General features: G+C 64.7%; 14 protein-coding genes across 14 annotated transcripts; 8 read left to right on the top strand and 6 right to left on the bottom strand.

Moving 5' to 3' along the window:
* Positions 1–659: 659 nt before the first annotated feature.
* MSY001_0510 (uncharacterized protein) lies at positions 660–1,702 on the top strand (the record flags this gene model as incomplete). The annotated part of the gene is made up of 3 exons (XM_018885599.1): positions 660–962; positions 1,038–1,516; positions 1,606–1,702. The coding sequence occupies 3 exons, from the start codon at positions 660–662 to the stop codon at positions 1,700–1,702; spliced, it is 879 nt and encodes a 292-aa protein (XP_018739138.1).
* A 20-nt stretch (positions 1,703–1,722) lies between these two features.
* Positions 1,723–2,504, bottom strand: MSY001_0511 (uncharacterized protein; the record flags this gene model as incomplete). The annotated part of the gene is made up of 2 exons (XM_018885600.1): positions 1,723–2,393; positions 2,417–2,504. The coding sequence occupies 2 exons, from the start codon at positions 2,502–2,504 to the stop codon at positions 1,723–1,725; spliced, it is 759 nt and encodes a 252-aa protein (XP_018739139.1).
* Positions 2,505–2,612: 108 nt separating this feature from the next.
* MSY001_0512 (uncharacterized protein) lies at positions 2,613–4,274 on the top strand (the record flags this gene model as incomplete). The annotated part of the gene is made up of 1 exon (XM_018885601.1): positions 2,613–4,274. One exon carries the CDS (start codon positions 2,613–2,615, stop codon positions 4,272–4,274), a length of 1,662 nt encoding a protein of 553 aa, XP_018739140.1.
* A 128-nt stretch (positions 4,275–4,402) lies between these two features.
* On the top strand, positions 4,403–4,701 carry MSY001_0513 (uncharacterized protein; the record flags this gene model as incomplete). Its single annotated transcript, XM_018885602.1, has 2 exons — positions 4,403–4,559; positions 4,589–4,701. 2 exons carry the CDS (start codon positions 4,403–4,405, stop codon positions 4,699–4,701), a joined length of 270 nt encoding a protein of 89 aa, XP_018739141.1.
* Positions 4,702–5,135: 434 nt separating this feature from the next.
* On the top strand, positions 5,136–7,265 carry MSY001_0514 (uncharacterized protein; the record flags this gene model as incomplete). The annotated part of the gene is made up of 1 exon (XM_018885603.1): positions 5,136–7,265. The coding sequence occupies one exon, from the start codon at positions 5,136–5,138 to the stop codon at positions 7,263–7,265; it is 2,130 nt and encodes a 709-aa protein (XP_018739142.1).
* Positions 7,266–7,273: 8 nt separating this feature from the next.
* MSY001_0515 (uncharacterized protein) lies at positions 7,274–10,024 on the bottom strand (the record flags this gene model as incomplete). The annotated part of the gene is made up of 2 exons (XM_018885604.1): positions 7,274–9,270; positions 9,301–10,024. The coding sequence occupies 2 exons, from the start codon at positions 10,022–10,024 to the stop codon at positions 7,274–7,276; spliced, it is 2,721 nt and encodes a 906-aa protein (XP_018739143.1).
* Positions 10,025–10,332: 308 nt separating this feature from the next.
* Positions 10,333–11,019, bottom strand: MSY001_0516 (uncharacterized protein; the record flags this gene model as incomplete). Its single annotated transcript, XM_018885605.1, has 1 exon — positions 10,333–11,019. The coding sequence occupies one exon, from the start codon at positions 11,017–11,019 to the stop codon at positions 10,333–10,335; it is 687 nt and encodes a 228-aa protein (XP_018739144.1).
* Positions 11,020–12,657: 1,638 nt separating this feature from the next.
* Positions 12,658–13,159, bottom strand: MSY001_0517 (uncharacterized protein; the record flags this gene model as incomplete). The annotated part of the gene is given in 3 exon segments (XM_018885606.1): positions 12,658–12,897; positions 12,923–13,032; positions 13,045–13,159. The coding sequence occupies 3 exon segments, from the start codon at positions 13,157–13,159 to the stop codon at positions 12,658–12,660; spliced, it is 465 nt and encodes a 154-aa protein (XP_018739145.1).
* A 163-nt stretch (positions 13,160–13,322) lies between these two features.
* On the top strand, positions 13,323–17,664 carry MSY001_0518 (uncharacterized protein; the record flags this gene model as incomplete). The annotated part of the gene is made up of 6 exons (XM_018885607.1): positions 13,323–13,404; positions 13,498–13,597; positions 13,760–14,057; positions 14,204–14,326; positions 14,462–14,697; positions 14,784–17,664. 6 exons carry the CDS (start codon positions 13,323–13,325, stop codon positions 17,662–17,664), a joined length of 3,720 nt encoding a protein of 1,239 aa, XP_018739146.1.
* Positions 17,665–17,730: 66 nt separating this feature from the next.
* Positions 17,731–19,236, top strand: MSY001_0519 (uncharacterized protein; the record flags this gene model as incomplete). The annotated part of the gene is given in 2 exon segments (XM_018885608.1): positions 17,731–17,828; positions 17,841–19,236. 2 exon segments carry the CDS (start codon positions 17,731–17,733, stop codon positions 19,234–19,236), a joined length of 1,494 nt encoding a protein of 497 aa, XP_018739147.1.
* MSY001_0520 (uncharacterized protein) lies at positions 19,214–21,301 on the bottom strand (the record flags this gene model as incomplete). Its single annotated transcript, XM_018885610.1, has 1 exon — positions 19,214–21,301. The coding sequence occupies one exon, from the start codon at positions 21,299–21,301 to the stop codon at positions 19,214–19,216; it is 2,088 nt and encodes a 695-aa protein (XP_018739148.1).
* Positions 21,302–21,407: 106 nt separating this feature from the next.
* On the top strand, positions 21,408–22,505 carry MSY001_0521 (uncharacterized protein; the record flags this gene model as incomplete). The annotated part of the gene is made up of 1 exon (XM_018885611.1): positions 21,408–22,505. One exon carries the CDS (start codon positions 21,408–21,410, stop codon positions 22,503–22,505), a length of 1,098 nt encoding a protein of 365 aa, XP_018739149.1.
* Positions 22,506–22,516: 11 nt separating this feature from the next.
* Positions 22,517–24,292, bottom strand: MSY001_0522 (uncharacterized protein; the record flags this gene model as incomplete). The annotated part of the gene is made up of 2 exons (XM_018885612.1): positions 22,517–24,148; positions 24,281–24,292. The coding sequence occupies 2 exons, from the start codon at positions 24,290–24,292 to the stop codon at positions 22,517–22,519; spliced, it is 1,644 nt and encodes a 547-aa protein (XP_018739150.1).
* A 519-nt stretch (positions 24,293–24,811) lies between these two features.
* MSY001_0523 (uncharacterized protein) lies at positions 24,812–26,536 on the top strand (the record flags this gene model as incomplete). Its single annotated transcript, XM_018885613.1, has 2 exons — positions 24,812–26,359; positions 26,384–26,536. The coding sequence occupies 2 exons, from the start codon at positions 24,812–24,814 to the stop codon at positions 26,534–26,536; spliced, it is 1,701 nt and encodes a 566-aa protein (XP_018739151.1).
* Positions 26,537–26,939: the final 403 nt, after the last annotated feature.

Consider the following 26,939-nt stretch of genomic DNA (forward strand, 5'->3'; position numbering starts at 1 on the left):
TGCCGCACGACCCGCCAGCAGCGGCCGCAGCGCCCAAGCGCCGCCGGCGCGCGCATGGCTACGAGGGGCCCCACTGGGACGCACCACATACAGAGGCCGACGGCAGTGACGCGCCGGGGCCGGCGACGCTCGCCCCATGGGACGCGCCGCCCCCGCCTGCGACGCCGGTAGCGGACCCGTACGATACGGACGACGCGATTGTCGCGTCGCCGGTCGAGGCGGATCCGACGCCGTTCCTCGCGCATGGCGTCGATGTGCCCGTGGGCCATCGCACGCTCACCGCCGACGACGTGTGGGACGACAGTTTCCTGGTGGACGTATGGCAGGCGGCCGAGCAAGAGTACCGCGACTTTCATGCGCAGCGCACCGCGGCCCTCGATGCCGGCGACTCGGTGTGGCATGCGCTTCCCCGCGTCGGCGAGCCATTGCCCCCGTGCCCCGTGCGCGATATCGAGCCGCCTGTGCCCGCGCCCACAAGTGCGTGGGAGCGGGCAAAGGCAATTGTCGCACGCACGCCCAATACCATCGCAGGGAGATCGCAGGACGAGGCACTCCAGAACGTGGCCATGGCATGGTACTATGCAGGCTACTATACGGCGCGCTATGCCGCCAGCTCATAGACCGCCGTGGCGCCACCCTCCACCGCCTCCACTCGCACCATGACCTCGGCGCCCGCACTCTCGCTTGGCCGCGCGTACCGGCGGACCAAGGCGCCGTCGTCCTTCGAGGCCGTGCGTGAGACGGATTCAGATGCTCTGGTATCTCGCATCCATGCGTGTGAGGCCGGGTACCTTCCGCCCGACGAGTATGCGCCCCTCTTTGCGCGGCCGGGCCGGCCACACTCGCGGCGCCCGCCCCTGATCAGTATTGGCACGTTCCTGCGCGCGCAGCTTGTGGACCGCTACGTCGATGCCTTCCTTCGCACAGGGTCACTGAATGGCACAGAGCCCACGCAGGAGCGTGTCCAGATCGTGAGCCTCGGCGCCGGTAGCGACACGCGTTTCTGGCGCATGGTACGTCTCTGCTCCTGACCACAGGCCGCCAGCGCACGCACGCTGCATCGCTACATGGAGCTGGACTTTACGGAGAGTGTGCAGAGCAAGGTCGCGTCCATCCAGCACCATTCCGCGCTCGCTGCGCCCCTGGGCCAGGTGCACACCACGTCCCACTCGCTGACGGCGGATACGTACGCGCTCCTAGGCACGGACCTCAGCACGCTGGCGACGCAGCCGACCGAGTGGGCAGCTATCGCCGAGCTGCTCGACCCGGCGTATCCGACGCTGGTCCTTTGCGAGTGCGTGCTCGCCTATCTCGAGAGGGACGCCGCCGATGCGCTGCTGACACAATTCATGAAGCACGCTCCGCGCGTGAGCGTGCTGTCCTACGACATGTGCATCGCCGGCGATGCACCGCACGTGGACGCCGAGGCAACACGCTTCGGGCAGGTCATGCTCCAGAACCTCGGCGCGCGTCAGCTCATCCTGCCTGGCGCCCGTACATGCACGACGCCCACAGCGTACGAGGCGCGATTCAAGGCGCTTGCGCAGGCCACTGCGCCGTCCACGTCCATGTCCATCACACACGGCGCTTATTCACTGCGTGCAGCGTGGCAGGCGCTGCCGCCCGCCGAGCGCGAGCGAGTCACGCGACTCGAGCATCTCGACGAGGTGGAAGAACTGGAAATGCTGTTGGGTCACTATAGTATGGCCTGGGTCGAGCGGTCTATGGTACAGTAGGCGCCTGCGTTCCGCGCCCGCGCTTCTTGTGGCGCCGGCGGTGGCCACCGGCCGCCGTATCGGGCTCGGGCGGTGCGGTGGGGGGTGCCGCGGCCTTTTTCTTCTTGACACTCAGAGGATTCGGTTCCTTGGCGCGCTTGCGCTTTACGGGCGCAGGGGCTGGCGCCTGCGGCGCCGTATCTGAGTGTGCGAGCAGGCGCTGCTCATTGGCGCTGATCGCCGACTTGCTCGCCTCCAGGTGCGCAATGTGCCGCTCTGTCACATCGCTCATAGGCTCGAGGATCAGCACGCTCTGGGCATAGTGTAGGATTGGTAGGCCTGGCACCTCGCGACGCCGCGCGCGGCGCACTGCGGCATCGTCGGCAGCGAGCATGTACCTGTGCTGGTTTTCAGGCCCAATGACCGACGCCAGGCAGTCGCTCGGCGGCTGTGCCTCGCGGTGATTGCACTTGCGGCGCTCCCACGTTTTGGCCAGCGCAATGGCGGCCCGGACGCGCGGGACGTCGTCGCCCTCCGACTCCTTCTCTGCGTGGTACAACGCTGCCATGCAGCACTGAGTAATCATGGGCTTCACCTTGCCCTGCAGCACCTGGCTCAGCTGCTTGGTAGGCTCCTGCACCTGGTACCGCACGAGCGACTCGGCGAACGTGTTATCGACTGTGTCAGTATAGGCTACGCACTGAGAACTTGAAAGGGCTCGCGAAAGCGGTAGTGCAGCACATACTGGTGCAATAGGCGCCGGTACGACTTGGCACGCTTCTGCCGCATCCCCTGCGTCCAACGAGCTCACGATGCTGGTCGCCGCCGTCGCGTTTGGTCACGTGAGTATCCCTGGACCACGCGATTTGGGCCCCACCTTCTTGTGGACGCTTCACGATGGCCGCGAAAGGCGCTGCCGCCCAACAGGAACCGCATGATATTATTGTCGTAGGCGCCGGTGTTGTGGGAGCTGCATTGTCTACAGCTCTCGCGCGCGCTGGTCGCCGCGTCCTTGTGCTTGAGCGCGATCTCTCGGAGCCCGACCGCATCGTCGGCGAGCTGCTGCAGCCGGGAGGCGTGCGTGCGCTGCAGCTGCTCGGCCTCGCTGATGCGCTCGAAGGTATTGATGCCGTGCCGACTGAGGGGTACCACATCTTCCTAAACCCGAGCGAGTCTATCAAAATTCAGTACCCCGCCGTGCACGAACTGCCCTCGACGTATGGGCGCAGCGAGCCCCTTGGCCGCGACATGCACTACGAGGGCCGCTCGTTTCACCACGGTAAATTCATTATGGCCCTGCGTGAGCGCATGCTGGCCGAGCCGAATGTCACGGCCGTGCAGACGGTCGTGACAGACCTCGTCCACGACCGACGCGATGCGCGCGTCGTGGGCGTCGACACGCCCCTGGGACCATTCTACGCGCCAGTGACGGTGGCCGCCGACGGCATCTTCTCAAAGTTTCGCAAGACCTACGGCGGCACGTACAAGCCCGAGGTGCGCTCGCACTTTGTGGGTCTGGAACTGCCGACGAGCTCCCTGGTCTCGCCGCGCCATGGACATGTCATTCTCAACCAGCAGGCGGCCAAAGACGCGGCGCCAGGCAAGGTGGTAGGTCCAGCACTGGTGTACCAGATCGGTCCTGACGAGGTCCGCCTGCTCGTCGACGTGCCGGGCAACCGACTGCCGTCGAGCAGCAACGGCGCACTGCAGGACTACTTGCGCAACCAGGTCGCGCCGTGCCTGCCGAAGCGCGTGGGCGAGGCGCTCGATAAGGTCATGGAGGAGGGCGGCCGCATGCGCACGATGCCGAACAGCTTCCTGCCGCCCAGCATGCAAGGCACGCAGCCGCACCAGCGCGGCATGATCCTGGTCGGCGATGCGATGAACATGCGTCACCCCCTCACAGGAGGTGGTATGACGGTGGCCTTCTGGGACTGTGTGTTCCTCGCGCACATCCTCGGTACAGGCACGTGGTCCCCCCTCGACGGCTACGATGCGAGCTTTCCCATCCCGCCCGCGGCACGCGACCTGACCAACTGGTCGGCGCTGCAGGTCGCGCTACGCACGTGGCACTGGAAGCGGAAGAAGCTGGCGAGCGTGATCAACATCTTGGCCATGTCGCTGTACAGCCTCTTTGGTGTGCCAGACGACCACCTGACGCTCCTTCGTACGGGCTGTTTCCGCTACTTTGAGTGCGGTGGCGACCGTGTGCGCGGCCCCATCAGCCTGCTGGCCGGTCTGGCACCTGACCCTCTCCTCTTGGTGTACCACTTTTTCGCGGTGGCCGTGTACAGCGTGCAGCTCATGTTCTGCGGCGCCCTCTTTGTTCCGGCGGGCTCTCAGAAAAAGGCCGTGCGCCCGCCCGTGTACGCGTGGCCCAAGCTCACAGTCCAAGCGATGGTCGTGCTGCTTTACGCGTGCTTCGTGATTCTCCCCGTCATTTTCACAGAGCTGCGCGCGAATGCGGCGCCCCACTCGCTAACCCTGCGCAGCACAAGCCTTGTGCTGCTGTGTGTCGGCTCCCTTGGCGTCGCAGCGTCGCTGCGGGCCCTGGCCTAAGCGCAGGTCGCACGGCTGCGGCCTCCATAGCTTGAGATACCCTGGCACCTCTCTGAAGCACGTGATAAGTCAGTGGTCGCGGGCGCACCCGGCGCCGCTTTGCCCTCCTCCATCGCGTCCGCGTCAAGATGGCGTTCCTCGGCTTCCGCGCGTACCCTACTCCTATTATGAAGCCCCTGTGGCCCTTCTTTGCTGCCTCGGGCCTCGTCTACTATGCCGTGAGCAAGATCCAGTACGCTGGTGTCCGCTCGGGTGAGTACGCCAAGGACCCCAAGAACCCCTACGGTATGTACTAGTTGTGCAGCATAGGACAGAGCTGACATGCGCTTTCTCTCGGCGACTGCGTGTGGTTTTTTGGCTGTTCTTCCGGCGACCCTCGTCTATGCCTGTTTTTGACATTCACCTGTTCAGCGAAGCAAATCGCTAAGGAGGCTCACCACTAAATAGGCGGACTCTGCCCATGCTTTAGCCATGCCATGGTCACCATGCCACGGCCTGTAGCATGGACCTCTTGTGCGGCTACGCTATCCAGTGGACATGGTAGCGAGAAAACGTATCTCCATCGCGGGCGCGGTGCGCTACCACACAGCCGTGCGTCGGTACAGTGCACGTAGTTGATGGCTAGGGTGCTCTATGGTGCACATGGCCCCAGGAAGGCATTCTGGGCTGTGTCTGGTGCCTACGAGGGAGTGCCAGAGCCATGCAGCGAAGGAGTCCCGGCCACGTGGCTCCGGTCCGGGCTTCCCATGTACCCCGCAGTCGACCGGCGAAACAGCGAATGACACGCGAGCTAGCCTAGGTCCGGTGCATGAAGGTTGTTCGTGCGCCGAGGCAACGGAACTTGCTCTCTTGTCTGCCGTCATGACTACCTACACGAAAGAGGAGATTGCTGCTCGCTGGGCGGCTCATCTGGACAAGCAGATGGTAGAACTGCCGAACACGAAACTGGATGGCTACACGCCTGTGTACCGTAATGCGGCGTTCCCGGATGACCCCAAAGCGGTGATGGCATACGACTGCTTTATGAATAGCATGGCAAAGAATCCTCAGGCCAATTGCTTGGGCCACCGCCCATGGGACGCAGCCAAAGGTGACTTGGCAAACCACTTCGTGTGGCGCTCGTACCAGGAGACGCACGACGAGGCCACCGCCCTTGGCTCAGCTATGTGCCAGTGGGTCGAGGAAGGCCTGCTCGAGCCGCGTGGTGAGAAGGGCCATGTGCAGGCTCCTGAGATGGGCAGATGGACTGCAGCATACTGGGGCAACAACCGCCCCGAAGCGACCGTTCTGAGCTTGTCGCTAGCTATGTACGGCCGTGTGGTCGTGGGGCTGTATGACAACTTTGATGCGGCCGGTTCCGTGTACATCCTACAGCACAGCAAGTCGCGTGTGCTGCTGTGCCCTTCGCAGTATGTGCCGCTCGTACTGCGCAATGCGGATAAGCTCCCCGCGCTCAAAGCGATTGTTTTGGTGGACGAGCCGGAGGCTACGAATCTGAACCTGGGCGAGGCGCGCAAGGAGCAGCTGGTCCGTGAGTGGGCGTCGCTGCACCAAATCCACGTCTTCCACTACAACGACGTGGTTGCAAAGGGTCGCACGGCCATTCGACCCCATATGGTGGACAGGGACCCGGACGCGCTTTCACTGCTGTGCTACACAAGTGGCACCACCGGCCTTCCCAAAGCGGCGCGCATTCTCAATCGCAATGCCGCGGTTGCCATGGAGGGTCTTCGCTGGGTCGTGAACGACCAAGAGATGGTATCGATTTCGTACCTGCCTCTTGCGCACATTCTTGAGCGTGGGTGGGAGATCTTTGTTATCTACATGGGCGGCTCGATCGGCTACTTCTCAGGCAAGATCGACCGTCTGACGGAAGACCTGCAGCTGCTCAAGCCGACGATGCTCCCGAGTGTGCCGCGTGTGCTAAACCGTATTGCGGGCCAGATCCAGGCCCAGATGGACGCACCTGGCCTGAAGGGCAAGCTCCTGACCAAGGCGGTGAATGCCAAGCTTGCCAACTATGAGGCGACCGGCGCGATCACGCACCCATTCTGGGACCGCCTCATTTTCCGCAAGGTCCGAGCGTTACTCGGAGGCCGCGTCCAGTTCATACTGACCGGCAGTGCCCCATGCCGCAAGGACGTGCTCAGCCTGCTGCGTGTAGCGCTCTGTGTCGATGTGCGTGAGGCGTACGGCCAGACGGAGAACTGTGCGTATGCCACCTTCATGGCGCCGAACGACCGCCACGTCGGCTGTGTGGGGCCCGTAAACCCCGGTGTGAACCTGCGCCTGCGCGACTGCCCTGAGCTCGGCTACCGCTCGACGGACAAGCCATACCCCCGCGGCGAGATTATGCTGCAGAGTAGCGCCGTGTTTGGCGGCTATGACGGCGACCAGAAGAAGACGGACGAGACGCTGATCGACCTGCATGACGGCAAAGGCTTGTGGCTGGCGACTGGCGACGTCGGTCAGATCGACCAGTACGGCCGCGTGCAGATCATCGACCGCGTCAAGAACTTGATCAAACTGGCGCAGGGCGAGTACATTGCCATCGAGAAAGTCGAGAGCATCTTTGCGTCGCTGCCGATCGTGCAGCAGGTGTGGCTGTACGGCGACTCGTTGCAGCCCCACCTCGTGGCGGTGGCTGTGCCACAGCCTGACACATTCGCAACGTTTGTCCAGTCAGTCACGGGCCGTCCAGTGAGCCAGGATGACACGGCCACGCTGGAGGCGGCATGCCGTGACCCGAAGGTCGTCGAGGCGGCGCTGCGCGAGTTTATTAAGCTCGGCAAGAGCCAGAAACTCGGCTCGCTCGAGCAGATGCGCGCGCTCAAGCTGCGTATGGAGCCCTTCTCTGCGGAAAATGGTCTCATGACGCCCACGATGAAAGTCAAGCGTCAGGAGGCAGCCAAGATTCTCAAGAGCGACCTGGACGAGCTATACGCCCAGGCGCCCTACGACCTGACCTTGGTCAAAGTATCCAAGCTGTAATTCTGTAGCTACATACGTTCCTGGTCCGACAAGACGCCTTTGGCGAACAGATCGGCAATCACATCGAAGCCGTCGTCAGCGGCCTCGAGCTCGCTCTGCACCAGCTCGCGCGTGACATGTGCCGACGCGCCCTGCAACGTCTGCACCGTCGCATACGCTCGCGCACACAGAGGGCACTCGCGCGCCGCCTCACCCTCGGGAAGGCACCGCAGGTGGAAGCTGTGCCGGCACATGAAATGGACGGCCGGCAGCTCGAGCGCCTGCTTACATAGGCCGCACTCGGGATTCTGGAACACCCGCGGCTCCGTCTCGCTCGAGAGGGCTGCGAGTTCCGCTTGCTTCTCCGCCGCCTCCTTGCGGTAAGACGCGACGAGCTTCTCGGCGCTCTCGAGCTCAGCCCGCTCGCGCCGCGCATGTTCCAGCAGGTAGGGCGTGAGGAGGCCCATTGGCGCCACGCTATTGCGGCCCAGCAGCTGCACGATTTCCATAGGCGAGAGCAGCGCATGCGCGTCAACGTGGGCGAGAATGTGCTCCATGTCCGTGCGGTGCGCCTCGAGGAGGGCCTCGGACGACGTGAGAAATGTAAGCACCGTCTTGTACAGGTGCGGCGACTGTGGCCCGTAGCGCGCCAGGGTGTCGAGGACCGCCTGGCTCGCGCCCGGCGTGCCCTGCCCGCTGGCATCCATCCAGTGCTGCAGAATCGCATCGGCCATGCCGAGGCGCTCGTACACACACAGTAGGCCCTCAGAGTAGGCATAGTTCGCACACAGCATCAGCGCATGTGTAGGGGTATACGGAACATCGCTCGACAAAATCTCGAGCGCCTTTGGCGGTGCATTTTTCATGTGCAGCTCGAGAAGCGTGTCGTATAGCAGCGGCAGATCTGCCGGGCGCGCAGTGCGGTGTGCAAGAACGCGCTCCAGGAACGACTCGAGCGCGCGCTCGTGTCGCGCAAAGTGCGGCAGCAGCGGCGCTAGCGGCGCCGCCTCTGTAGGCGCTTGGGTATACAGGCGGACAAGCAAGTCGCACGTCTCGTCTGGTTCCGTGTCCAGGAGCTTGTGCGCGTACGGCGCAAAGTAGTGCGTGGCGTCAGCCGGTGGCAATGTCGCCAGGTGCGCGAGCGCGGCGCGCGCATCGTGCGCGTCGCGCAGCTGGAGACTCAGGTACGTATCGTGCAGGCCATGCCGCTCGGCGAGGTAGGCCGCCTGCGCGGTGCACCCGGCCTTCCGGCACACGTCGATCGCGAGCGGCACATCAAAAGGCACGTCGTCCGCACGCACAAACGCATCGAGCGCGTCCATGTCGCGCAGCTTGGTGTAGCAGTTGAGGAGCAGTGTCGTGTGGTCTGCCTGTGCCCGGCCGCGCTTGTGCAGCACCTCCAGGTACTGCGTCAGGTACGGCAGGCGCTGGGCGTCGAGGAAGAGGCGGATCACAAAGCTGGGCGACACGACGCCGATCGTCTTGACAAACTGCTGCATTGCGCCAGCATAGTCGCCTCGCGCATACAGATGTTCGCCGTAGCGCCGGTACACATCGGCAACGAGCATGTCGGCCGGGCTCTCGGCGCGCCGCTCGTGCGGACGCAGCGGCACAATCGCCGCGCTGGGCGGAAGCGCGGGCAGGCGCCCATGAGGACAGCGCATGGCGCGCGAATACACAAACGGCACGGCCTGCCTGTACAGGTGCGAGCGGAACAGGTGCTCGAGCTTGGCGAGCAGCGGCTTCTCGTGCAGCACGAGGCCCCCGCCCTGCTGCACGAGCCACACACGCTCGTCGGGCTCGTGCTCGTCGCTCGTGCACACGAGCTGCAGGTCCGCGTACTCGTGTGCATGTGTGATGCACTTGGAATCGAGATCAAAGACCACGACGCGCTGCGTCGACGTCGCCGCCGTGAACACCACCACAAGCTCGCCGCGCAAGCCGTGCATACTTGCCTTGGCGCCTTCTAGCGCTACAGACGCTTCACGACCATCCGTGCCGATCACATAGAGCGCCTCGTCGCGCGCTAGCACCATTTTGGTCGCGAGCGACGTACCAGCCTGCTCGCTGAGCTCCTGCTCGCACACACGGAAACGGACCGCACAGTGCAGTGCACAGCCGATGGTATCGATGGGAGTTGGCGCGCTACTCCCGCCAGAGCCAGCGAGCGTGCACCGCAGGACACGAGACACCGTGGCGATGAGCAGAGGCACCGTGCCGGAGCGCCCCTCGCACACGACGAGGCCAGTGACCGTGTCGGGGCCGTCGCCATCCTCAAGCTGCGTGGGATCGCGCACCATTTTCGCGCGCACTTGCACCGGCTCTGTATGCGACGGGGCATGCAGGAGAGTCGCCACGTCACGCACGACGTGCACGGCACCGTCGTCCCGACCGACCGCGATCCATCGCAGGCCTGGGGCGACTTCGAGCGCTGTGACGCCGGGTGGTTTCGACGTGCCTGTGCGCCCAGAGCCCTCGCTCGCACGCGTCGCATGCGCGAGTCGCACAAATACCAGTAGCTTGGAGGCCCAGCCAGCCGCCATCGCCGGCTCCAGGCGCCACACGCGCAACACGCTGGGACCGCCTGCGGCGTCGCAGCCCACAGCCACAATGACGCGTTGTTCCGCGTCGACCTTGACATGCGCTACGCTGTACTCAAACGCCTGCCATGCAGCCGTCTCAACATAGCTGCCGGCCTCCAGCACACGCATACGTCCGTCGTCCGTGCCAACGACCAAGGCGCCACGGGGTGATGCCCACGCACCGGCACAAGACGGCATATGCGCCAACGCACATGCGCGGGCAAAGCCAGGCGCGCCCTCGCTAGGTAGATCCTGTGGATCAAAAAAGGCAAACGCGCGCCAGGTAGGCAAGGCGCTGCTGGCCGCCGGCGCGTCTCGGGGCGGCATGACCAAGACAAGTGGAGACCAGACGACGACCGCCTCTCTCCGGCCTTCTGCCGACATACCCATGCCGTGGTAATGGCCTACATGTCTCAACTATAACTGCGTCCGGTGTACAACACCGCGGGACACGCAGACCAACTACATTAGAGAGCGGGTAACGTGAATCGAATCCTGCCATCCGCTTAAAGAAGGATAGCGCCACCAATCACAGCAGCACCAAAGGCAACCGCAGCAGGCACAGCCATGCGCTTAGCACCGTCCTCAATACCGATCATAGCGTTGATCTTGTCAGCATCCTTGGGAGGGCGGATCTCGTCCACGGGAGCGAAGCCGGGCTGCTGGGCCTTGATGGACGCGAGCAGACCCTTGTACATGGCCCACTGAATGTCCTCACGGGACTGGGTCACAGTCGGGTAGTACTTGACGACCGAGCCGGCAAGGTCGTCAGCGACCTCCGACACCATCGCGCCGTCAGCACGGTCATGCTTGTAGCCACCGACAAAGTACTGCACAAGCGACGACAGGTTGTACGGCGGCACAACCGTCTTGCTCGCCTGGCAGTCGTAGGGGTGCACATTAGGGTCCTCGAAGAGAGCCGAGCAGACGCTGCTCGACGAGCCACCCTCAGACGAGTCATCGCCACCCTGGCCACCCTGGCCACCCTGACCACCCTGACCACCCTGCGAGGAGGGAGCAGGAGCAGCCGAGCTGGGACTAGGGGCAGCAGGGCTCGACGGAGCAGGGCCCGACGGAGCAGGGCTCGAAGGAGCAGGGGCCGAAGAGGGAGCAGCGCCAGACTGAGGAGCCTGAGCGGAAGCACCAGCAATAGCGAGGGCGAGGAGAGCAAGGGGAGCGCTCAGCTTAACCATAGCGGACAGGAGCTGGTGTTGCGGGTGCAAGGAAATCGGCCTGCCTAAGAAGCAAATGCGAGCTTTCGCCGCCTGTTGTGCCAACTTGTTGATTTGTCTCGGCCCGCATCCGATACCTGTGCTTGCACGAACCAGGGTGCTCCTCGCCACGGAATTAGAAATCCAATTCGGCCGAGGCTACGTAGAGTAACCACCGGGCAGAGTGAATGGGCCATATATTTTGCAAAAGGGAACTTTCTGCATAAGAGCCTCTCTGCATGCATGACCTTGCGCCCTTGGACCCGACAATTACCATATTAGTCGTTCTTATCGGCCAGATGAACCGGTTTATGTCCGCTTGGATCACGTGAAGTGGGTGATGTGCAGGCTACACCGAATCAAAGGAGGTGTGTCATGTGGCAGCGGCAGCGGCGGCGAAGACGACGTGACACGGAGATCGGGCCATGTCAGCCCCCTATGTCGCGAAGAACTCAGCTTGCTGATCTATACAATGAGTAGGGATAGGTCGATGATTACCAGGCAACTAAGCCTGATAGGAGCACCGCGGCCGTGACAGAAAACGCCATGAGGGCGTTATTAGCTAGGGTGGTAGATGCGAGAGTGTTGCCACTATTTTTTTGACTCACCGATGCGGAAGATGCGATTTCGGTAGGGCAGGGCATGTCAACCGTCGTAGTAGAGCCGTTATCCATCGTGCTTGTCATGGCGCAAACACTGGATGGACGGTCGTGGGTGTCTGTATTGTATCCATGGTGGAGTCCTGCGCCAGCGCCGAGGCCTGCGCCGGCGCCAAGTCCTGCTCCGGCGCCCATCGCGCGTCCATTAGATCCGGTCTTTGGCGATGGGCCGTTTACTGGCGAAGGGCGCGGCGGCGGCGGCGGCGGCGGCGGCGGCGGCGCGCCTCCTCCCCCATTCTGGCCATTGGCGGGGGGGCTGTAAGGCGGGGGGGGATCATCTTGCGGCGCCTTGGCCGATGGCGGAGGCTCCGCCTTGCCAGGTGATGGCGGTGGTGCCGGCTTGGCTGGAGGCGGTGGCGGTGGTGCCTTGGCCGGTGGTGCAGGCTTCGCCGCTGGAGCCTTGGCGGCGCCACCACTGGAACCGTGAGACCCGCCACCAGAACCTCGGTATTCCTCTGGGTAGACGAAACTAGGGCTTACGTCTTGTTCACTGGATGCGGGAGATATAGGTTGAGCTTGGACATGAAGTGCAAGCAGTAGTGCCAAAAGTGAGAGAAAGAATCGGTATCCTACCATAGGTTGTATGGCTTAGGTGGCGCAACGGGTCCCTTATAAGCACAACACCTTCGGCCCTTGTTCCGTGAGTATAGAGATGACGGGAAATCCTTGCCAGAGAGCACAGCCAGTATGTCTATTCTTAGGCGTGCTGCAGAAGATGTGGGGGCCTCGTGCAATCTGGCCCCTGAATCATTGTTTCCATTGGTTGGAATCTCGGTGAAAAGACGCAATGGTTTAATTTTGCGCGTTACGATTTGAGTGCCTAGGCACGATCACGGAGAGGCCCCTCTGTAGCCAACGAGAATAGATACGAAGATAGGGTAGGCATCTACGAGCACGATCGGTCGCATGGCCTATACTACATGTTCTGTGGCACATTTGCAAGGCCGGGCGCGCAGAGCAGCTAACAGCACCCGCCCTTCTTGTCATTAGCGCCGCCCAGCCCCGAACCGGCCCCGATGGTTTGCGAACCGGGGGCTCCCTGCACGTTTGACGTGATGCCCTGGTCCACCAGGTGGTCCTTAACTTGCTGGGCAAGCTTGAAGAAGGCCTCGTCGACATTGGTGTTCGCCTTGGCCGACGTCTCGATGTACTGCATGCCAAGCTCCTCGGCAAGCTGCTGGCCCTGCTCTTTCGTAACAGCCTGGGCATAAGTAGGAAATACGTACGCGCTTGTCTTCCCAGTCACACTTGTTGCCAACCAGGATCTTGCACGCACCCTCGCTGGCGTGCTGTTGCACGTCTTGGTACCAGTTGCGAATGTCTGCCGTCAGCATATCTGTGTACGTACTCTGGAAGCTTTTTTCGTCCGTTACGTCAAAGACGAGAAGAATGCCCATGGAACCGCGGTAGTAGGCCGTCGTGATAGTGCGGAATCGCTCCTGGCCCGCTGTGTCCCACTGCATGGTCAGATATGAATACATACAATCTGGAGCTTGATGCGCTTTCCGTCCACCTCGATAGTTCGAATCTTGAAGTCGATGCCGATAGTCGTGATAAATGACGGCGTCCATGCATCGTCGCAGAAGCGCAGCAACAGGCACGACTTTCCCACACCTGCTGTCAGAAATGTGGACACGCACCAGAATCACCGATGAGGAGGAGCTTTACCAGGAGATCGTAATGAGGCTGAGGCATCGTGTGATCCTAGGTCAGTATCTCCGAAACTGATCCACTGGGAGCAACGTGTTCCGTGCGACGATCCGCCACTCCACCGGTGCACGTGATACGAATGACGCCCAAGACGACGGCAGGCCGTGCCAGTGCACGTACGTGCAGTATGTGAGGGGCATGATCTTCAGTGTAGCTAGTGTCTACGTAGTTGGGGTGCCGGGCGGCATTCGGTGGGTCTAGTGGTTCTGACACGATCAAGGACGACGGACCAGCGTGTCTGGTTGCGGAATTATGGCCATTTTTTGAGACACGAGGGCTTCGAGAAACTAGGCCACCACCATGCTTCGTGTAGGCAGAGTTCCACTGCCACTTACGCGGCGCTTGCTGGGCAGTGACATACACACACGAGGCGCGTCGCGTCTTTTGTCTACCGAGAAGGAAAAGAGTGCGCGTCCCGAGACTGGCCAAGCCACACAGACAGGCACGGAGCACAGCTCGCAACGACCTGATCCGCCCTACACGAGCTCGGTCTCCGAAGCCGCTGCTGCGGCGAATGCCGAGCCGCTGCCGTTCCTGTCACAGCCTCTGGGTGTTCCCAAGCGACCTACGTCGGAAAGCCCGTCGTGGGGCGAGAAGCATGCGGAATGGTTCAATCGCGATGCGCGGCTCGCTAAGCGGCGCATGATGTACGTACGACGCACTCACACTCAGCATCAAAGAAGCCACGCGGGGCTACTTTCATGATTTCCACGAGATTCGATCTCATGGCGGCAAGACCTGGCGGAGTCCCAACACGATGATCCGGGCGGACGTGCGTGTGGCCATGCTCACCCCAGAAATCACTGTACTTCCCAGATATCGCCGGCACTTGTCTCGCCGACAAGAGCAAAAAGCACACGGCGGACATGCTGTATGACCGCGTATCGATCGTGGCGATGCTCACGTCCAAAGTGTCCGAGGTACGTGGCGCGACGCGGCCAACCACAGGAACACACACGCAGCTTCTACGAGGCGGCGCTGGAACGTTTCCGCGTCCATCCGCGCTTCCAGCTCGTCCAGGTACGTGGGGCACCTAACTCCAGATCAATCTACAGGAAAACTCGCTCAAGGCCTACCTACTCTCGCTCTTTGTCTCGTCGCTGCGCGCCCATATCCCGACGGAGCTGCAGTCGACGTACCTGCTGAGTCACCAGAGCATGGATCTGGTGCGCGACGCCATGGGGCTCCACAACAAGCATGTGGGCTATACCTATCTGGTCGGACCAGACGGCAAGATCCGCTGGGCTGGCAGTGCCTTTGCCGAGCCGGACGAGGCGCGCGCGCTCGTCGCGTGCACGGGTGTGCTGCTGGCTCGCCTGGACAGCGGACGTGCGTAGCCACGTGACGTAGATCTGCCCTGGACGGTTTTTTGTCGAGCGACGTGCCGCACGCCATGGAGCGTGTCCAGTACTCGCTGGAGCGCTCGCTCCCGCAGCTGAAGCTGCTTGATGAGCATGCCATCCTGTCGAAGGAAGAGCTGCGCTCTGTGACGAGCCAGCGCCAAGACTTTGAGGCGCGGCTCATCCGCCGCCAGGCCGAGAAGGCCGACTTTGTGCGGTACTTGGACTTTGAGTCGGACCTTAACTCGCTCATTGTGCTGCGCGCGCGCGAGCGTGCACGCGAAGCGGCGGAGCGTGTGCGGGCAGGCGACGAAGATGCACGCTCACGCCTGCTGCCCCGCACCTTCTTCGCGAAGCAGTCCGCGAGCTATTCGGCGCAGTGCGTGGCGATCTTTGAGCGCCTCGTGCGCAAGTTCCGCTGGGACGTCGACGCGTGGATCCGTTACCTGTCGTGGGCGAAGGGGCGCAAGATGCGCGTCGTCGCCGGGCGCGTCTATGCACGGGCGCTGGCCCTGCACCCATCGCGCCCCGACCTGTGGCTCTCCGCGGCCGATTACGAGCTGAACAGTCATGCCGATACGACGGCAGCGCGTGCGCTGCTCCAGCGCGGCCTACGCATGAACCCCTTGGTCGATGCCCAGGCCGAGGAGTCGCGTGGCCTGAAGCGGGCCCGCACCCACAGCGGCGCTCGCACAGCGCGCGAACCAGGCGCGCTCCGCTGGCAGCTCACGGACTACGAGCAGGACGTGCTTCGGCTCTGGGTCGAGTACATGCGCATGGAGCTCGTGTTTGTCGAGCGCCTGCGCCGCCGCTGGCGCGTGCTGGGCCTGGACAGTGGCGATATGCCTGCGGCGCCTGCGTCCGGCTCACTCGACGAGGCGCAGCGCGCCGCGCAGTCCGTCGCACCCGAGGAGCCGTCCGATGACGACGAAGAGGCCGCGGCTGCCGAGGCGGCCGTCGACGCCGATGTACCAGCGGCCGACGAGGTGGACGAGGACGCGCCTGCGCCGCACGTCGCGCCCGTGCGTCCTGCGGCCGGCCTGGCCGTGCCTGCGGGCCACCAGCAGATTATGAGCGGCTCTATTCCCTTGGTCGTGCTGGAGCATGCGAAGAGCAGCCTGCCGCCAAGCGTGCAGCTCTACTTGTATGTGGCTCTCCTCGAGCTGTTCAGTGCCTTTCCGTTCATGGACTCGACGGTCGTCCAGAGCCGCGGCCAGGTTTTGTGCCTGCGCACCTCGAAGGGTGTGTGTGGCTCGGGCGACCGGCTGCGTGCGCGGCTCATGCAGCGTGTGCTGGACGCGATGCAGGCGATGCAGGAGGCATGGGACGCCGCTGGTACCCTCGCTGCCTATGTCATGGCCAGCGTATACCCACTGTACCACTCCCTCTCGGCGGCGGAGCCGGCACCACGCGACGATCAGGCGCGCCCTGCCTCGCAGGCCGAGCGGGAATGGGAAGACAATGCGTATCTGCACGGCGCGAGTCAGCTATGTGCGACATACTCGCCTGTCCTCGATGGACTGTACGCGTGTGCGGCGGTGCCGGAGACACTGCGCCACGACCTGACGGCGGCCGGCCCGTACGGCCCGTGGTACCTGTGCCGCCCCGTCTGGTTCCTGCTGCAAGTGCTGAGCCGCCGCCTCGTGGTGTGCGACGAGGCCGGGGATGAGCCGGCGCCTGGGGCCCCCGCGGACGCGGCATGGCGCCCGACGCCGTATCTGACGATGCTCATGCAGTCCGGCGACCTGCCGACGCTGGTCCAGGCCGCCGTGACGCACTTCCGGACGGCCGAGCCGACGGACGATCCGCGCATGCTTGCCTTCCACACGGCGCTGCAGTGCCTGCGCACGCCCAGCCGCAGCGGGATCGACGAGCCGAACCTGCTGGCGTACCTGGAGCGCGTGAGTGCCCGGCAGGAGGCCCCGTTGGCCCGCCACGTGCCGTGGATCGCTGTCGAGGGACTTGCGCGCCGCCTCGCTGCGAACGAACTGTCGTGGAGCGACGTCGAGGCACTCGTGGATGCGCACGCTGCCGACCCACGCGCATGGCTCCTGTACGAGCGGGCGGCGCGGCAAGGGACGACGACAGCGTCGCCCCTTTTGTTCTCGTGGTCGGACGAGGCGGCTGAGGCGCCTGCGCACAAGGCGTGGCTCCAGATGCTCGAGCGGTGCACGCAGGCCGCGCACTTTCAGGACGACGCCACGGCGCCTGCGTGGGGCCTGCTGTCGGCGTGGATGCACACGCCGGTGTCTGAGCCCATCGACCTGTCGTACGTGTCGCCCACGGCAGCGCGACGCGCGCTGTGGCGCGAGTACCTGGACTGGGTGCAGGACGCCGCGCTGGCCGCGCCGTCGGAGCGCACACGCGAGGCGGCTGAGTGGGCATGGGCCTTGTACAAGGAGGCCGTGCAAAAGACAGGCGCGGTGCTTGCGTCGTCCAAGCTTGTGGGCGCGGCGCGTGACAATGCGCAGGCGCTGCATGACCATGTGGTGGCGCGTTTCCTGGCGCTGAGCACGTCCGTGCCGGCGCCGACGGCGCAAGGCCGTGCGGAGGGGGGTCGTGATGCGCCGCTGACGTACGTGTTGGCGTCCAGCTCGGCGAGCGCGGCGTGCTGGCTAGACCTGGCGCAGGCGGCGCAGGTGGATGCGCATGCATCCGAGCCAGATGCGCCGCTCCTTGCACGCATCGCGCAGCTGTACAAGCGCGCCATCGACCAGGCGGAGCGCGAGCGCGACTTGACCATGGTGACTACGGCCTGGCTCGCGTACTTGGGCTATCTGGTGCGTGCGCGCCGCGACATGGCGGGTGCGCTGCGTGAGTTGCCGACTGCAACGACGCGCATCCGGACGCTCGGCGGCGACGAAGCGGTAGTGGCGTTCGAGGCGGCGTGGCGCGCCGCCCACGCCGCCCAGACGTAGATGCACGTGATGATGGCGCAGGAGCGAAGCGCGTGCGGCGCGCGGCGCGGCGCGGCGCGTCTTGCCATGTTCCGCGCGGGCGTGTCGGGCGTGGACGGCGGCCCCCCAGGCCGCGCGCAGGTGGTGCACCACCCGGCGCGCGCGAGTGGTCTGGCGCAGTATCCGTACCGGCTGAGCATGTACCAGGAGCCGCCGGTCCAGGATATTACCGTGGAGGAGTTTGAGCAGTGGGCGCTTGACCGGCTGCGGGTGCTGGCCGATATTGAGACGGCGGCCGCGCGCAACCAGTCGTGGCCGGAGACCAAGGCGGCGATCGAGGCGCGCTCGTCGGCGCACCTGCCGCTGCACTCGAACTCGGTGGCGCAGTCGGGCACGGCGAGTGGTGCGGCGGCGAAGACGCAGGAGCTGCTCGCCGAGCGGCGCAAGGACCATGTATCGCACTTTGTGCTGCGCCTGGCGTTCTCGCGCACGGAGGAGCTGCGGCGGCGCTTCTTGCATGCCGAGACGACGCTCTTCCGCTGGAAGTGGGAGACGGAGCACCTCGCGGAGCGCGAGGCGTTCCTGCGCTCTCAGGACTTTGTGTGGCGCGCTGTGCCGGCGGAGCAGCAGCAGCGCTTCCGCGAGCAGCTCCTTGCTGTGCACCCCCGCATGGCCGCGACCTTTGATTCCGAGTCGTTCGTGCAGGTGCCGTGGCACCGCGTGCCGGACCTGGTCGAGAAGCGCCGTGTGTTTGTGCACCACGGCACGGCGTGGATCCCCACGAAGGAGCAGGCGAGTCTTGTGCTGGCCGAGTTCCAGAGCGGCCTGCAGGCGCAGCTCGAGCTGACCGCGCGTGCGCTGCCGCGGCTCGACGAGGACGACCGGCTGATGCCGGTGCTCGAGCACCTGAGCATGGGCTCGATGCTCGGTGCGACGTCTGACTACAGTAGCGCCTCGCTCGTGAACACAGACGGCGAGGCGATCACGCTGACGGCGGACATGGTCGTGCCGCTCGTGCGCGAGCACGCGCCGCTGTGCATGCGCCATCTGCAGGAGACGCTCTCGGCCAAGCACCACTTGCTGCACCAGTCGCGTCTGCAGTACAATCTGTTCCTCAAGGAGCTGGGCCTCCCCGTCGAGGAGGCGCTCGTGTTCTGGCGCCGCTCGTTTAGCCAGATGACCGACGACCAGTTCAAGTCGCACCGCTACAACATCCGCCATGGCTATGGTCTCGAGGGCGGCCGGCACAACTACCCTGCGCGCAGCTGCACGACGATCATTAGTGGCTTCCCGCCGGGGCCACAGGAAACGCACGGGTGCCCGTTCCGCCACTTTTCGCAGGCGAACCTGTCGGCGGCGCTGAGCGCGCACTACCAGATCTCGCCGGCCGACCAGGCCGAGATATTGGCGAGCGTGCAGGCGGGGCACTACCATGTGGCGTGCACGCGCGTGTTCGAGCTGACGCACGCGGCGCAGGGCGTGCGCCGCGGCGACGGGCTCGGCCATGGCGAGAGTGTGTCGCATCCAAATCGCTATGCGGAGGCGAGCTGGCAGCTGGCGCAGGCAGCGGCTACGGACGCGAGTCGCGCGTAGGACGCCGCAGGAGGAACTGGACGAAGCGCTCGCCGTACTCGCGGGGGGGGACCGGGCTGATGGCGTGCCGGTTGTGTCTGAGCCCCTTCCACACGTGCTCGGAGCGCTTGACGGCATTGTACAGGGTAAAAATGTCAATGATGCCCATGTAGTAGAGCGTATTCAGCGGGCGGTCGTGCTCGTCCGTCGCGCGGAAGCCGCCCTCGTCGCGGTAGAAGACATTGAGTATGTCGGAGGGGCGCCGTGCAAAGCTCATGTCGGGTGCCGACTCGTGCGACACAACAAAGTGGGGCGTGGCATCCGCGTCGCCGCGCAGCTGCGGCGACGGCAGCGACAGATCCTTCGGGCCCTCGACCGGCGACACGATCATCGATGGGCGCCGCAGCATGGGCCGCGCATGGTCGACCGGCGACGGGTGGCCCTCGTTGCCGAGCGACAGGTCATGCAGGCCGATGAGCAGCGAGTAGTCCATGATGCGCAGGCGCTGCAGCAGCGCCACGTCGCGACGCAGCTGCTGCTCAAAGAGCGCGCGCTTCGTGGGCCCCAGCTCGATGGTGCGCCCGCGCTTGAGCCAGTTGATGTCCTTGAGCACGGCGCTCGGCTTGGCCGACGTTTGCTCGCGCGACACGGTCGAACCTTTGAGGTCGTACACCTCGTGCACGTCGCGGTGCGGCGGAAACAGGTTGTTCATAATCACAAAGTGGATCTTGCGCCGTCCCGGCAGCTTGACGCGGTGCAGCCCGTAGAACTGGCTCAGCAGCGTCTGGGGATTCGCCTGCACGTGCTCGTAGTACGCCTGCAGGAACCGCAAGAACAGCTTGTGCTCGCCGTGCCGGATCGTCTTGATGATGAAGCGGTAGTCGTGCGAGAAGTAGAAGAACGAGCCGCTCTTGCCGGGCGACCCGAGCTCCGACAGAATGTACTTGGCCGCCAGCGACAGCAGGTAGTCGCCGGTGTCCAGCTGAAAGTGCCGCCGCAGCTCACGAAAGACAGCCGGCGCATAGTCCTTGAACTTGAAGTCGTAGTTGGACGACGGCGTAAGCTCGTTCCCGATGATGTCAAACGTGAACTTGCACTTCGTGTGAAAGTCGGCGGCTGTGATCGGCGCGGCCGCTCGGCCCTCGCTGCGGGAGACGGCAATGCGGATGCCCGTTAGCATATGGTACATGAGCACGTAGTTCGCATGCCCCTCCCCAATCAGGTTGCCTTTGAGTACGCGCGGCGCCTCGGGGCGCGCGTCGTGCCCCTGCTCCTTGGCCCGCCACGACCTGCGCAGCGCATCGGCAATATCGGCCATCTCCTCGTCAAACGTGCGGTCCGCCACCGGCTCCGCCGACGTCTGCGCGCCGGCCAAGGGCGCAGGCACAGGGTCGCGCACCGCCCCCTCGTCCGGCGCCACGCTCGTGGCGGGGGGCGAGTGGCCAGCATCGCCCATCACCGACACGTCCGCGGGGCCACTCGCGGGTTCTTGTGTAGCGACCTGCAGCGACGGACGCTGCGTTCGCGGGCCGAGCATCTGCCCGACATTGGCGAGCGGCGGCGCGGCGCCGTGGGGGGTATCGGGGGGTGACGCGGGCGCTACGCTCGTGCCGAGGGGCGGCGGCGTCGGCGCAGAGAGCGGCGGCGTCGGCGCATTCGTGCCGGGAGATCCCAGTGACCCGTGCGCCGGCTCCATGCACGTTCTCTGCTGCAGTGGCGACGGCGTGGCGTGCGACAGGGGCACGAGGCCCGCGCCCGGCGACTGCATGTCAGGGTCGTCGTCATTCACGCGCATCCAGCGCGCAAAGCGGCGCCGCGAGGGCGGCGGCGTGATCGTAGAGACGTGTGGAAGCGCCTCTTTGGCATCCGCCGGAAGAATGCTCGGCGATGCATACGGCATCGTGCGCGAGAGCGTCACGTTGTACGTCTCGCGGGCGTTGACGTCATTGACGCGGATAAGGTGCTCCTCTGCGCCCAGCGCGTGTCGCACGCTCTCGAGAGGATCTTTGGGCGCCACCAGCGGACGCGTCCACAAGTCGTCTGTCGCCCGGGCTGGCACCGCCTCGGGCGACGCCGTCGACAGCATGGCGACCGACGAAGCTCGCCACGCGCAGCGCCGGCCTGCCGGCCGAAGAAACATACACACCTCCATACGCGACACTCTCGGTCGAGGCCGCTGGTCGCTCGACGCCATGCAGGACGAGGGCGCCGCCCCGTTCGCGGCGGGGTCTGTGCCTCCGTCGGACGCGGGGTCGCCGGCTGCCGTACCAATGCGCTCGACCTTTTCCTGCTCGCCGCGCGATTTCCGACTGCCCCTCGCGCCGATGGAGGCCGAGTCGCCGCGCGTGCACGCGCGGCGGTACCACGCGCGCAAGCTGTCGAGTGCGCCGCGCGACAAGAACAAAATGCGCGTGGCTGAGCTGCTACAGGATGAAAGGTGCCCTGTTGAGTCGGAGGTTGCCTCGGAGGCGCGCCTTCAGCGGCGCCTTGTGGGCGAAACAAGCCCCCACGATCTCGTGTCGCGACGCGCGCGGCGCGCGCGCCTCGCCGGCCTCTGGGGCGAGCCAGTGCACGAGGCGCAGTCAGCCAGTCTCTTTGGCGAGCTGGGTCCGAGCCATCTGCACGTCGTGACGCACGACGACGACATGGATGACCCGCTTGACGGCACGTCGTCGACGCCCCTGGACGACATGCACAGCTCGTCGGACGACATGTCAGACGAGGAGCCGCGCGCGTGCGACATTGCGCTTGATGAGTCGTTCCCGCCGCCGGCCGCGCCCGTCGCTCCCTTCTCCGAGCCGCTGTGGATGCCGGGCGCGAGTCCGCGCCTCGGCACGAAGCGCAAGCACGACGAGTCGACGCCGTATGCGCGCCGGCGGCCGCCAGCACCTGTGGCACCGTGGCTCTTGTCGGGCGCGTCGTCGCCCCGCAGCATGGCATCGCCCCGGCGCCCTTTCCTGTTCGGCCATGCGGCGGTATCGCCGTCGTCGTCGCCCCTCGCGCTGAGCGCGCTGAGCGCGCCGCGCCGCACGCCCACGCCCGTCCACACGGCCAGCGTACCCCACTCGCCCCACGACGAGCCCATGTCGCCCAGCATGACGCCCTGGAAGCCGCTCGCTCGCTCGCCCAGCGCTGGCGCCGGGCCCCTAGCTGGCTCGGGGCCCGGCTACGGCAGCGTCGCGATCGGGCTTCGTATCGGGTCCCGCACCGCATGGGACGCCCCGCACCTCGACGAGCGTGCGGACGGCGGTAGTATGGACGAGGGCGTGCGCCTTTTGGGCCTCACCTGATTGTACGATAGCTAATCTAACCGGACATCATACCCTGCCTGCGCACAGCCTGCCTTGACATCGGCTATCGACACCTCGCGCCGGTGGAAGATGCCGGCGGCAAGGGCCGCCTCAATAGGGGCGCCGTGCGCACTGCTGCGCTTAGCAAACACCTCGGTGAAGTGCTGCACACACCCTGCACCACTGCTCGCCACGACGGGGATGTTGACTGCGCCGCGCACAAGATCCATCAGCTGCACATCGAACCCGTTGTTGCTCCCATCGCGGTCGATGCTGTTGATCAGCAGCTCACCGGCGCCCAGGCGCTCGGCGCCGCGCGCCAGCTGCACGGCATCAATGTCGCGCAGCTCGCGCCCGCCCTTGACGGTGCACTGGTACCACCAGCGCGCCGGCTGCCCCGCCGTCGCGGGTCGCTCGTCCACGCCTGCCACGAGCGACGCAGCGTGCGCGGGCGGCACCTCGGCGTCCGCTTCCACGTACACGCGCTTTGGGTCGATGCTCACCACGACGGCCTGCGCGCCGTACGTGTGCGAGATCTGCTCAATCCCCGTGTCACCCTGGAGCGCCGCCGCTGGCGCCGCGGCCGGGTCGCTGAGCGCCCCGCCCGCGCGCGCGAGCACCTGCTCGACCGCGTACACGGCCTCGCTGCCGATGCTGACCTTGTCGGCGCCCGCGCGGAAGTACGCGTGCGCGACGTTCAGCGCGGGGTGGAAAGTGCCGTCGGGGTCCGTAAAGTCGCGGATGCCACCGCCAATCGTAAGCGGCACAAAGATGGTGGCAGCCGCGACGTTGAGCAGCGACAGCATCGGCTGGTCGCCCAGGGCCCACTCGCGGAACGATGTGATATTGAGGAAGGCCACCTCATCCGCGCCCTCCTCGTAGTACCGCTGCGCCAGCTCCACCGGCTTTCCCATGTTGCGCACAGGCGCCGCGCCCGCCTCCGGTGCGCGCTCCCGCACGTCGTAGCTCTCGCCCTTGGTTACGACAAGGTCGCCGTCGTCGTTGCTGCGCACATCGAGGCACGCCACAATGCGGCGCGTCGGCGCGCGGGCCGACGCAGGCGTCGGCACAGCATGGCGCGCACTTGGGGGCTCCACCTGCGTGCGCGACAGCCACGCGTCAAGCAGCGCGAGGCCTGCGCGCCCGCTCTTTTCGGGGTGGAACTGCGTCGCAAACACATTACCGCGCTGCACCACCGATACAAACGTCTCGTCGCCATACTGTGTCGTGGCGAGTGCCCAGTCGCGCACACCCTCGCAGAAGGGCACGCGGTACGAGTGCACAAAGTAGTAGTGCCGCGGCGCCGAGGCCGACAGGCCGTAGCGGGCGCCCAGCGCCGCACGCGCCTCGCCGTCGCCCCACTCGACCAGCTCCGCCTTGCTCCAGCCCATGTGCGGCACTGCCTTGCGCGCACCCCGCGCGCCGTCCGTCGTCGAGAAGCGCTCCGCACGCGCTGGAATGACGCCCAGCCCCGCGACGCCGGCTGACTCCTCGGAGCCCTCGAAGAGCACCTGCATGCCGACACAGATACCCATGTACGGGCGGCCGCTCGCGATGTACGCACGAAGCGGCTCTACAAAGCCCTTGCTGTGCAGCGCCTCCATCGCACAGCCAAAGCTGCCAACGCCGGGAAACAGCAGCGCCTGCGTCAGCCATCGCCACGTACGTCCGCGCGCATTATGTCCTCGGGCGTCTGGACCCACGCAAACTCATGTCCGAGCTTGGTGAGCGAGTTCGCCAGGCTCTGGATGTCTGTGTAAGACGCATGCACGTACTTCCCGCCCCATAGTCTAGCAGGTACAGCATCGCCAAGGGTCTAGTCACACAGGCGCTGGCGCTGGACCCCGTTCCACGTGACACGCTGGGGCCACCGAACCTCGCTGCACGCGTCTCCCCGCTTCCGTGCGATGCCGTCGTCTCCTACCGCGGCCGCGCGCGCCTCGGACATGCCGTCTGGTGCACCAACCAAGGAAGCAACCACGCATGCGGCTCCCTTGCCGCCAGAGCCGCGCTCAATGCTCGCGTTGCAGGGCGTGTGCAGCGTCTTGTTCCGCCTGCTCGCCCTGTTGTTCTTGCGCCTCATTCCCGGCGCATTTGGCTTTTATGCGATCCATGTCTACCTTGGATATTTGGCCACATGGATCCTGTACGATCTATACTCGTCTGGCTGTTCGCAGCCCACGCGCCCGTCGCTGAGGGCCCTGGCGCTGGGGTATTCGACGCCTCATCGCCGCCTCAACCTGCTGCAGCTCGGCCTGCACACGCTGCTGCTGCTCTTTGTACTCGACCTGTATTACTCGCCGCACATGTTCCCCTCACACCGCGAGGCGTCGCTGCGCTTCGCGCGCATGGGCGCTATCAGCCCCACCACCGCCACCATCCATGTGCGCTATCCGACTCCCCTGCCGCCTCTCTCAGGCCTCTGGGAGTCGGGCATCGAAGGGTACGACGTCCTGACCGATGCAGCCAAGATCAACGAGGAGCCTCTCCGCGTCGTGTGGCGCCGCGTCGTGCGTCGCGACGACGCCGACTTGGCCGTGGCGGCGGTGCGCGACGCGCGCCGCTGGGAGCGTGGGCCCGTGCTCCGCCTCACGAACGAGACCGACTGGACAGCGACTGCCACGCTCAGTGACCTGTGGCCCGCGACGCAGTACGAATGGCGCCTTGCTTTCGTGCACAACAACACGTTCGCGCCGCTGCCGGAACGCCCCGTGTCGTTTGTTACCTGGCCGGACCCGCGCCTGTCGGCGTACCGAAAGGCCAAGTTCCAGCCGGCAAACAAGACCGACAACGAGCCCGTGCCGTTCGATGACCCGAACCACTTCAAGTTCGCCACCGTCTCGTGCATCAAGCCCGACTTTCCCTACCATCCCGCCCAGTTCTGGGCCTGGAGCTGGCTGCTGCAGACCCTCGGTATCGGCACTGGCCCCGGCGGCATTTCGCAACGCAACCGCATCCGTGGCTTTGATCTTATGGCGGACCGGCTCGTCGACCGCGCCGGCGCCCTCCCTGGGATCCGCTTCCTCCTGGAGCTAGGCGACCTCATCTACGCGGATGTGCCGCGCTACGAGGGCCCCGGGATCCAATCGTATCGCACGCTGTACCGCAACCTGTTTGCCTCTGACTCGTTCCGCCGCATATACCGCTCCATCCCTGTCCTGGGCATCTACGACGACCACGAGATTGTGAACAACTGGACGGGCGGCGGCTACGGCAGCGAGCGCCCTGACATCGTTGACGACGTCAAAGTGCAAGAGTCGGCGCCGTCGCCGCCTCCGGGCTTGGCGGGTGGACTGGAGGCGTGGTCTGAGTACGTCGGCGCGGCCAATCCGGCGCCGCTGACTCCGGGTGAGCACTACTACTCGTTCCGCTACGGCGACTCGGCCTTCTTTGTCATGGACACGCGCAAGTTCCGCACGCACCCCGACTATGACGGCGACGAGCGCACCATGCTGGGCGACGTGCAGCGCGACGCCCTGCTGCACTGGCTGGCGGATGTCAACCACACAGCCACGTTCAAGTTCCTGATCTCGTCGGTGCCTTTTACGAGTCTTTGGGGTGGGCCTTTAGACTTGGATGGCCGTACCGACGGCTGGAGCTTTTACCAAGAAGAGCGCAAGGCTCTACTGGATGTCCTCGAGTACGTGCCGAATGTGATCATCCTGAGCGGCGATCGTCACGAGTTTGCCTCCGTGTCGTTCCGCGACAAAGTGATTGAGTTCAGCACGAGCCCCTTGTCCATGTTCTACATACCTATCCGCACATTGTCGCAGGATCACAGCATCGACCCTCCCGGTGAAGAGTTGCTGCTCAAGTATCTCCCTGATGGCCACCACAAGTGGACCGAGCTGGAGGTAGACACGCGCGATCCCAAACAGCCGGTCCTTAAAGTCTCCGTGCAGGTCGACGGAAAAGAGGCATGGAAACTCCGTGTGGAAGGACAGCCAGTCCAGCGCCCACCAGGTGCCCTGGGATCACTGGCACAGACACTCATGGAGCTTCTAGGCTTCCGAAAGCGGCACTGGTTCTAGGCTTCTCAGCCTTTGGGATTTTTGTAAGGTCCATTCGTAGAGCCCGTCAACACTTGTCCCGGCTAGCTCAGTCGGTAGAGCGTCAGACTCTTACTAGAGTCTCCTCGGTTACGAGGAGTTATCTGAATGTCGTGGGTTCGAGCCCCACGTTGGGAGCAACTTTTTGTACAAAAAATATCTGTAACGTTCTGGTAATAAGCGTCCACACAAAGGCGTTCCATCAGAACTTATCCCGGCTAGCTCAGTCGGTAGAGCGTCAGACTCTTAATAGAGTCTCCTCGGTTACGAGGAGTTATCTGAATGTCGTGGGTTCGATCCCCACGTTGGGAGCTTTTTTCTCACCTTGTACCAACGTCCCTTTGTCAGTGAATGTGATCTAACGGACATGTTGGCAAGGAGTGGC

The sequence above is a fragment of the Malassezia sympodialis genome, genomic scaffold (genome assembly GCF_000349305.1).
Source record: "Malassezia sympodialis ATCC 42132 genomic scaffold, msy_sf_2, whole genome shotgun sequence".
NCBI classification, from domain to species: domain Eukaryota; kingdom Fungi; phylum Basidiomycota; class Malasseziomycetes; order Malasseziales; family Malasseziaceae; genus Malassezia; species Malassezia sympodialis.